Source organism: Telopea speciosissima, chromosome 1, assembly GCF_018873765.1.
Source record: "Telopea speciosissima isolate NSW1024214 ecotype Mountain lineage chromosome 1, Tspe_v1, whole genome shotgun sequence".
NCBI classification, from domain to species: Eukaryota; Viridiplantae; Streptophyta; class Magnoliopsida; order Proteales; family Proteaceae; genus Telopea; species Telopea speciosissima.
The window spans coordinates 22,712,276-22,722,994 of NC_057916.1; the positions used below are offsets into that span (position 1 = coordinate 22,712,276).

The window sequence follows — 10,719 nt, forward strand, 5'->3', positions numbered from 1 at the left end:
TCCTTGCTATAATTAGTGTAGTTTAAAGGATTTTTTAAATGGCTATCTACTTTGGAATTTTAATAAAATCGCACTTGTATTAATCCATGAGTAAAGTCATTCAGAGTTGATTGGGGGTAAAAAAAAAAAAGCGAAAGTCATTTGAAGGAGATGCACCATTTTAGGCCTTGGGCCTTTGTTTAGTTTTTTTAAATGGCATCTAAGGTATCAAACGTTTCAATAAATTGTAATTTAGATACCTGACGTTTCATATATTGCATTTGGGATACCTAAATTGGATTATAATTAATCAAATTACCCAATTATTTTTCTTTTTCCAAAATTATCCATATAAATAATTATATGTTTTATATAAAATTCTAAGAGGACCCACGTCACCGCTCCTTCCCCTCCTCCTTCTTCTTACTCCTACAACCCCACTGGACCCCACTCCCTGATGGAACCCAACCCAACCCCGTGTTGGGCTCCTCTGTAGCGCGATAGGGAGTGTAGCGCATATCCAACGGCCCATAGTGCTTGGGCATGTAGTCCAACCCCTGTCTGTGTGTTGGGCTGAGTGCACAAGCACTGTGGCCCGTCAGATGGAGCGCTACACTCCTTGACGCAGTTGATAAAAGCTAAAAAGCATCTTCAAGTTGCAGACATTTTTTTTTTTTTAAGATTGCATATATTGTGACCCATTGAGAAGATGAATTTCCTTCAATGGATTGTGTTGCAAGGGAGATAGGGGCGGGTAAGGTTGGGTTCTATCAAGGAGTGGGGGCCGATGGGGTTGCAAGAGTAAGAAGAAGAAGAAGAAGGAGGAGAAGGGACGTTGATGTGGGTCCTCTTAAAATTTTTTATAAAATATTAAAGGAAAAAAGATCTCTACTTGGTGCTGTTTTCCTACACCCTCTCATAGGGCACCGTGAGATGACGCCTCTACCCCTTGGCCAGATACTCAGGCGTGCTCACCCATTGGCCCAGATGCTTCTGTAGAGACTATGCGACCAAGTAGAGATCTCTTGCCCAATATTAAAATAATTATTTATAAGGATAAATTTAAAAAAAAAAAAATAATTGGATAATTGGATTAATTATAATCCAATTTAGGTATCCCAAACGCAATATATGAAACGTCGGATATCTAAATTACAATTTATTAAAACATAAAAGTACCTTGGATGCCATTTACCCTATAAAATAATAGCAAAGTGTTTAGTAATAAGTTTAAGGTTGTACTTGATAGTCTTATGCCCTTATTAGAGTGTTTTTGTTCCTTCTTGTGCAAACTCTAATAATATCTATGTGAGACATGAAATTTTACATTAAATGCTCTCCACCGAAAGGAAATGTGATTTGATGGCTATGAAAATTGATCTTAATAAGCCCTATGATAAAAACTGAATGGTGCTAATTGTTTAGATAAAATAGTTTTTTGTTTTTTTTTTCTAGGCACTTGGGTTAATTGGATCATGAGATGTGTTAATACTACGGAATGTCATGTTAAATTCAAAGGTGATGCTATTGGCCAAGTCACTCTTCAATATATATGGCCTTAGGCAAGGGTGCCCTCTTAACCCTTATTTATTCATCTTAAGTCAAGAGGCACTCTTCTGCAAATCTTTTCAAGCTGAATCATCTTCTTTTAGTTCTAGTGTACGTACTAGTAGAGCGGGATTTAGTATCTCTCATAAATTCTTTGTCGATGATTGTCTTTGTTTCTCTAACGCTGAGGTTAATGAGTGTCAAGCTATTTTCTAATTGATTCATGATTATTGTAACGTATATGTAAAATAAATTGATAATGTGAAGTCTAGTGTTAGTTTTAACCCTAATATCAACCACAATCTTAAGCAAAATATTAGAGATTTCTTCTTAGATTTTAAGGATGTCTCTAATCATGGAAAATACTTATGTATTTCCACTGATTTTGGCAAATAAAAAACGATAACCTTTTGAGCATTTGCATAATAAATTTGTTGATCGGAAGGGAAATTATTTATCCTCGTATGGGAAAGAGATTTTGATCAAAATAGTAGCCAATAGTCTTCTTACATATGTCACATCCATATTATTATTGTTGGGCACCATTTGTAACCTTCTTAATCAAGTTGTCCATCAATTTTGGTTGAAGGATAATTCAAATAAAAGTGTATTATGGTCTAAATGGCTGAGGTGAAAGTTTGAGGTTTGGGTTTTAGGGATTTTAGGTGTTTTAATGTTGCTGGGCACGGTGGTCAAGTGCTCACTTGCTAAATGCTTGGTTACAAGTTCAAGTCCTGGAAACAGTCTCTCTGGAAATAGGGGTAAGGCTGCGTACATTAGACCCTCCCCGGACCTTGCTAAGCACGGGAGCCTAGTGCACTGGGTACGACCTTTTAGGTGTTTTAATGTTGCTCTATTAATCCAAGAGGTGTTGGCTCAGTGGTGAATCCCATTGCCCTAACCTTGGGCCAGCCGTCATTCCGTCTCAACCTAGTTGGCCGTTGTGATGGAGGTTTCGTACAACAGTAGGCACGATACTCCGTCTCAAGCTAATTGGCAGTTGTGACAGAGGTTTGGTGCAACAGTAGGCACGATGGCCGTCCTGTTGCCAATGTGTGTGGATACCCCTCGTTATCAATTGAAAAAAAAAATGTGGCTCTACAATCTGAAGAATGTGGCGGCTGTTACAACATAAGGATGTTTTATGGGTAAGGGTGATAATAGGGAAATATTTTCCCAACTCTTGTTTTTTGATACCCCTACTAGAAAGAGTGGTTCTTGGGCCTGATCATAAAGGGCAGGGATTTGCTTTTGAAAGGTCTTCATAGAAGGGTGGAGATTGGTTTGCCTATTGACATCTATATGGATGGTTAGGTCCTTACTCTTCCAAATGGGAGAATTTGTAGTCCTTCACTGGGAAGGGTACACAAGGTAGCTGATTTAAAATGCCATGATTGTGTCTATTGAAATAAAGCTTTAATTGGTTGTAATTTTTCTCCATTGGAAACTAATGTCATTCTCTAAATTACCCATAACATTGTTCAAAATATGATTCTTGATTTTGGGGACCATCCAATTATGGAGTGTTAGTAGTAAAAACTGCATATCACTTGGCTCTATATTGTTTGTCTCAATCTTCCCTTCAATTAAGGATTTGGATCTTCATGTGATGTTTTTTAGTCCATTTTGTGGAAAATTAACATTGTTGCCCTAAGTTTAAACATTTACTTAGGGCATTGATTCTTTAGCAAGGTAATATTTTATTGCATTGTCTCCTATGTGCTTTAAAGAGGATTAAGTCCCCTGTTCATATTTTGTTCAGATGTGACTTTTGTCTCTAATTGTTAGTTGACTTATCCTGTGAGACGTAATTCCAAGGATTTTAAAGGTAATAGTAATACAATAAAGGGAAAATGTTCTCTGTACCGCAGCGCAGACTGTGCCCAGGCACATGGGCTTGCTACGTAGGATGATCGCCTCCATGTGCCTGGGTGCAGCCTGCGCTACAGCATAGATAACAGCGCCCCCTACAATAAATTTAGGAAATTTTCTCTCTTTTTTCTTTTAAAGATTTCTTTTAGTTTCCCGGATCCAAATAATGCTATTCTTCATAATGAGGTATACTGTTGTGGCACATTTGGAAAGTCTGAAACCTAGGTGTCTGTAATCATTCTAATCCTTCCTTGCTACTATACGTGCTTTCCATCGTATCATTGTGACAACTTGGCTCAATAGGGCTCAGGGGACGAAATATTCCATTGAGCCAGGGTGAGGGCCAATGTTAAATCATTTGTTACACATAATGATGGTTCTTGTAAGGCTAAAAATTGTTTTGGTGGCAAGGGTGTCATCATCAAACATCGTCGGTGTCGTTTTTGTTGCTTCAAAGTGTAAAAATTGGTTTGGCTTTTCTGTTATAGCTATGGAGGTTGAGGCACTCTGAGATGCTTTGTTATTTGCTCGTAGATTAAAGTTAGATCAGTTGACTGTTTTTTCTGATTCTAAATTGGTTAATTTATTTTCTAAACTCTTCCTCTTGTTATCTAGATTGACCACTTGAGTTATAGAGGATGATATCCTGTTCTTTTAGCCTTCTTTTACTCCATGTTAGTTTTTTGTTTGTTCCTCATGTTATTGGTGAAGTTTAATTTCGGTCCAGAAAGTGGTTCAGAGGATCTTCAGAAGATCGTTTTGACCTCGAAACAAGTTTGGATGGCCTAAAAAGCAGATACATCATTGTTATAGGCAGTGAGTTGTGTGGAACTCGTCGAAATCGTCGAAACGATATGTATTTCGACATATGTTTAGTTTTGGTCCAACCTTGACTAGTTGGTCATTTTTAGATTCTAGGGGTATTTTTGTATTTTCTGGGTTAGGGTTTCTCTATATATTGTTATTTTATCTGGAAAGACTGATGTAGAGGGTTTGTAACACTTTCAGAAGTAGTGAAATTTGTTCTATTGCTCGGCCATGAATGTAACTTCCCATCTTGGAGGTGAACCACGAAAATCCTTTGTGTTGTATGAGTGTAGTTTTCTTAACACCTCATTCTACTAACAAGGAAGCGCATACACTTGCTAAAGGGTGTTTTTTATCTATCTCTCTTTCTCTCCTGCTAAAGTTTAGTGGTTCATTCCACATCCTTTTCTTATAAACAAATTTTTTGTTTCAATAATAGAATTCAATGTCAAGGTTGTCAAAAAATAATAATAATTTATACAATGACATTGTGGCACCTAAGTACAATAGCCCACTTGTATTTGCCACATCACAAATCATCTTGGGGCTCAAATTTGGGGCACACGCAGATTCCATTGTTCCTTACATATAAAATTTCAGTTAAATATATGTTTATACTCTCTTTCTCCCTATATATATACTTTTTTTGAAGGGATAAAGTTTTCTATCTAGGAGTATGGCCTAAGCCAGCACTTCCATGAGTCTATCTCTCTGCTCCCCATTTGAAAATACACCTCTACCCCCTTATTTTGAGGAGGAGGGAGATAGACACATGGAAATACTGGTGTAGACCACTCCGGATAAATACCTACTTCCCTATTTTGAATTTTGGGATGAGATGCTAGGGAAAACCACGAAAACGAGAGGATGACATTGATTCCAATAGGATTACCACCGAATTGGAAGAAGGAAAAAGATTTCCCAAAACCTGTAATTTTTTTGGAAGTTTTTTATTCAATAATTGAGGATCTTATTATCAAAAGGCATATCTATTAATTTTCTACTATTTCAGTATTTCTTTAACTAAAAGAAAGAAACAATGGGGAATAAAAAAGTATCAGGCATATATAATAGGCTCCAAAACAGGGGGATCGGACTCGGCCGATTTTGATTCGCATTGACAGGTTCATCGGATTCGATTCTGACTCATCTAACAATGATTAATATCTTGATTAGACATGAGAACCATCCGATCATATTGAAAAGCTTATAGAGGCAAAGATAAGATTGCATGGATGTAAGTGATCCCAATCTGACGGCCACAAATTCCAAAAGTAAGCTGACGGAGCCTCGCTAATAATACGGCATCTCTGAATTTCCCAACACAGGAACGCCATGATATGATGATGCGCATTGCGCACCAACAGTTACACTTGCATGTGTTTGCCCATCAAATGGTCACTTGTGGAGTTGTAGGGAGAGATATTAAGAAGCCACCGATAAGTGCGGTCAGCGAAGGAAGCGGACGTTGCGCAGTTCGACCTGGGTCGGAGTAACAGAAACAATGTCTTCCTCTTCCTTCACGGACTCTTTTGGTCAAAACGGTGAGGACTCTCGACAGCCCGCGTCGACTCGTCCCTTCGACGACGACGGCTACTTGGGCTACGATCCTCGCCTCACTTCGCAACGTTTCGACTCTTTCTCTAATTTCACGGATAACGAGTCTGTCAAGGACTCGGTCGGTGACTCGTCTCCCATCTTCAATAACCCCTCTTACAGTACCGGAGACGACGGATTTATCTCACAGACGGTGCCTGAAACTCCGTCCCCGCAGTCGATCTTTACTGGAGGTGGCGGATTTTCGTCCTTCTCTCCGGAATCTAATGGAAAGACGTTTGATGATGGTTTTGTCGCGTCCGACGGGCCGATGCTGCCGCCTCCATCGGAGATGCAATCTGAAGAGGGTTTTGCACTTAGAGAGTGGAGAAGGTAATAAATAGCTCAGCTCCTGATCTTGATTTCCTTTTCTTCCCCAATTTCATTTGTTGGTTCACCATTTAATGTCCTTGAGAACCTGTAACCGATCTACTAAATTTATTTGTATATTTTCTTTGCAAATCGGTCTCTGATCCTGTCTTCCAATAATTTAATTGGGTTCGTGGCAGATAACGATTTGTGCTTTCTTAGTTATGTTGTTCATAGTCTGGTAAGTGAGCAGGCGTGAGTGTTGAATCCGGAGTGGTTTCAGTTTTCCTCAGTCTCGCTGATATCGTCTGATTTGATTATGATCTTAAGTTTACATAAGGTCATCCGAAGAAATGATAGGAATCAGTTACTTCTCATCGATCTATCTGTTCATCACTCTCGTTTAGTCTCGAATTATGTTAAGTGCTTTCTCCAAACAGAATTGTTAAATTTCACATTCAGATAGAAAAGCTGACATAGATGTTATGGATCGTCCCCCCCCCCCCCCCAATAAAACAATTTCGTTCACTCCTCAGACCGGGGAATCTATCCATCTTCCATAAGGAGCCGAGTGAACTCAAAGTTTTCAAAAGTGTCGATTAGTTTTCAAATAACAAGTTCCAATAAGAATCAAATACAGAGCAAATACCTAAGCTAAACTTCAGTCTGATAAATCCAGCGTGATCTTTATTATTCATCAATGTATAGGGTGCTTCTGTGAAGTCGGATTGATAAATGTTTGTTATTTTTAACTAATTTCCGTTTATTTGAGTTAGATTCTGTAAATTCTGTTTCCCCCCCCCCCCCTGTTCATTTGTTTGATTTCGGAACTGATTCTACTCTGCTTTTGAGGAGTTAAATGTTTTCCAAGTTGCTCTGCAATCTGGGAGGCAGTTTGAATATTACTTCCTGAAAATTAGTCAATAAAATAAAGTATCATATTAACGTTGGGCTAAGGTTCCTTCTTTTTAATTCCCCCCCCCCTTTTCCTGTTGATCACAGGCTGAATGCAATTCGCTTAGAGGAAAAGGAGAAGAGGGAGAAAGAATTGTTGAACCAAATAATTGATGAAGCAGACGAATACAAAATTGAGTTCTACCGGAGGAGGAAGGTCACAATTGAGACAAACAAATCTACTAACAGGGAGAAAGAGAAGGTATGAGTAGATTGTGCTTTCTTAGCTGCATGTTTGTTAGCTTTTACATTTCTGCTCTTGTTAATGCCATCTTATGCGCTTCTGTTAATCATCATAGTATGCTTAAGTAAGGTTATAGCTTTTTACAGATGATTGCCCAAGTTCTCCCCCCTCTCACCTCCCATTAAAATGTATTATATTTTATTTAAACGGGAGTGGTTCTCTGGTCTGACAGATCACTGTAGTCTGGGGACACGGGAGTGATAGAAATCATCATTGTGAGGGTATTTCGGACACTTAATGCCATAAGGAAGGGGGGGGGGGGGAGAGTTTATTCCAATCTCATGGTCTGTTGTTCTAGATCACAATGTCCATCTCTGCTCCACTGACCAGAAAACTATTCTCCTTATTTAAATATCTTCACACTTTTTGGTAAAGGCAGATATGATGACCATTCCTCTGAAGGGGAAAAACAGAAAACCAAACTAAATAATTATTTGAAGCAGAGCGTTACTTTCTGCATTATGTACTTATGGAAGCTCCTGTTGGGTCTATTGGAGGTCAAATGTGTATAAGGATGTTTACAGTAGATGGATCTCATAGTAATGTGAGAACATAGACCAAAAAATGGTGAATCAAATAGTTTTTTTGGTAGTTGAATTAGCCTAATTCCTTCATCAAATTTCAGACTGAAGTATGCATATCCTTGTAAGTGGTTTAAATTCGGAATTGTAATACCATCATATTCTTCATAGCATAAAAATTTATGTGCAGGAGATTTCAATTCTTATGCTGTTATCCCTTTGATGAATTCATTAACTACAAGAGAACATTAGTTATTAAAAATAAACCATGAAACAGGAAGCTTTTAGTGCCAGGACAATCTAACTGAGCATGATGCATCTGATGTATATTATACTTGCAGTTATTTTGTTTTAATAAAATTTTAATCGTTAAATGATTATTATTGTTGCACAGTGAAGGTGGGGTCGAATCTTACTTATGGAGGTATAAGTATTCCTAAGTTAGCAAGTTTCATGGCTTCCTTCCAGAGAGAGAGAGAGAGATCAGGAAGAATGTTTGTGTGCTTTAGGGTGTTATGTGTCTGTGTGAGTCATCATAGAAAGTTGCAGGTGTGCTAGTTGTGTAAGCCCCTGACCACTCCCCCACCCCCCCCAAAAAAAAAAAAAAAAATGAGGGAGGGGTAGAGGAAATGCAAGTAGAGATGGGAGTGAATATAACCATCTAATTGTTTTTGTGTGAAGGACTATTTAGTATTTTCCCACCCTTGAAGTGGAATGTATGCTATACCTATAGATGAAATGAGACACGTAGGATTCATGTGGGCGTGTGCATTACTTTTAGTAGCTGCTCTAGGGTCTGCTCACAGAAGTGTAAGCTGAGCACCCCCTAACACCAACACCCCCACCCCCCCAAAAAAAATAAATAAATAAATAAAACAAGAAAAAGAGTAGGCTAAATAGGTGAACCTATCTAGTGAGTACTCTTTTACTTGCTATTAGATGTGTAATACCGGACCACAGAACTGAAATAATCATTCTGGCTTTCTCTTTTACTTTCTTCTGTTTGTCAGATATTTTTGGCCAACCAGGACAAGTTTCATGGAGAGGCTGATAAGAATTACTGGAAGGCGATTGCTGAACTCGTCCCTTATGAAGTGCCGGCAATAGAAAAAAAGAGGGGAAAGAAGGACCAGGAAAAGAAGCCTTCAATTGTTGTTATTCAAGGGCCAAAGCCTGGGAAACCAACTGATCTCTCAAGGATGCGCCAGATTCTTGTGAAGCTCAAGCACAATCCACCTCCTCACATGAAGCCACCTCCACCTCCTGCACTGGCACCTGCTAAAGATGCTAAATCGAGTCTTGCTGTTGCTACTGCCCCGAAGGCTGCCACTCCTCCTGAGGCTGTAGCTGCTGCTTGAAAGCATATTATGTGATGTTTCCCCTCCTTGGCATCTGCTTTTGTATGCTAGTCTAGGTCGGACAACCGTGCTGTTGGAGCTTCTTTGTTTGATTCTAGCTTTATGAGTCTGAAAACAAACATATCTGAGCTTTGCTAGGTTAGATATATACTGGTTTTTACAATGTAGAAAAAGGGTGTTCTGCTTGTTTTGGGTTTAGATAATGTAGAAAAAGGATCTTCTGCTTGTTCTGGGTTTTGACATTGTAGAAAAGGGTATTGTGCTTGTTTCTTATGTAGTATTGCATTTCGTTGTGCTAATGTTGCTTCTTACCATTTGTGCTGGTTGTATGGTATTAGTCTGAACGTTGCTGCGTTTGTTTTGTGCCTCGTAAAATTACTTCCCAGGTGTATTGCCCCTTGTACTAAGTTCAGTTTGTTGCCAGTGTTTAATGGTATGGATGGCACGGAAATTTTTCTCGTCAATGAAGAATGTTTGTAGAATGGGTGGTTATTGGTGTTAAGAAGGGTTAGAGTACTGATACATGTATGGATATACATGAGATGTTAATAGGAGGGAGGTATTTGATTGAATTAAACTCTGACATTTGACACCATTAATTTAATCCACGGCCTTTATATCCAACAATTGGAATGGACATATATCATCAGTCCGTGTGATACTTTGGAAAAGCTATGGATCCTAGTGACTAAAATGTTTCGTGTATATTATTTTGTGCTGTTTTACGGTCATTGTTTTCCTGCCCAATATAGAGTCGTGTTTGGAGGTTCCACAACATAACATATGGCAAAAATTTTTGCTTCTCATAACTACCATTTGTTAGTTCAGATGGAACTCAAAATTTAGAGGACCTCAAGTCTCCTATTTACAAGTCAAATTTTACAATTCTAAGGACATGTATTATTTCTCTTACTCTGGATGTGCAAAATCACTCGTATCTCCCCCCAAAGCACGTACTGTCTGTAAGGTAGTTTCACCAAAGATGGCATCAGTCATTGACGATGGGGAAGGCATAGTTGGCTGGGGAGCTTTCTTCTTTCTCCGGTTTGGTTTCCACAACTAAGTTTTGAGGATCTTTCGATGGAATCCAGTTTCCTGCTCTGTTCTCTGAAGAGCTTCCATCAGAATCCATTTGCCTACGTCCAGCCCACATGGCCACATCCCTTTCTAAATTTTGCAGTTGCCTTCGATGGTGCATCTCTGAAAGTAATCAGTGCACACTCAAAAGTCAAACGTGTCATCTGCAATCGAAGGAGATCTCCCCTACACCCAACAAATTAAATTCAAGTTCCAAATGTGGCCCAAGGGTAAAACCTTGGAAAGGATGGCAAGGGCTTTTTCTTTGTGGGATGGGAAAAATCAAAAGCTCGATTAAAAAGGAGAGGGAAGAAGTAAAATCAAATTGAAATTAAAACAAAGGAAAAAGTTCTCAGTCTGATAGTGTGGTCTCCACCAGCATTCCCATGAGTCTATCTCTCTTCTTTCCATATGAAAAAACACCTTTGCCCTTTAGTTTTGAGGAGAGAGAAAA

At 38.8% G+C, this 10,719-nt stretch overlaps 1 protein-coding gene across 1 annotated transcript; it reads left to right on the plus strand.

Moving 5' to 3' along the window:
* Positions 1–5,639: 5,639 nt before the first annotated feature.
* LOC122672399 (clathrin light chain 2-like) lies at positions 5,640–9,541 on the plus strand. Its single transcript, XM_043869882.1, has 4 exons — positions 5,640–5,737; positions 5,768–6,135; positions 7,114–7,267; positions 8,841–9,541. The coding sequence occupies exons 1-4, from the start codon at positions 5,711–5,713 to the stop codon at positions 9,186–9,188; spliced, it is 897 nt and encodes a 298-aa protein (XP_043725817.1). The 5' UTR covers positions 5,640–5,710; the 3' UTR covers positions 9,189–9,541.
* The last annotated feature ends 1,178 nt before the right edge of the window (positions 9,542–10,719 follow it).

Excerpts from the sequence above, each read along its gene's own strand:
- LOC122672399 (XM_043869882.1), top strand. The coding sequence starts at position 5,711 with ATGTCTTCCTCTTCCTTCACGGACTCT. Across the intron at positions 6,136-7,113 it reads GCACTTAGAGAGTGGAGAAG|GCTGAATGCAATTCGCTTAG; the intron begins GTAATAAATAGC and ends TGTTGATCACAG. Across the intron at positions 7,268-8,840 it reads CTAACAGGGAGAAAGAGAAG|ATATTTTTGGCCAACCAGGA; the intron begins GTATGAGTAGAT and ends TCTGTTTGTCAG.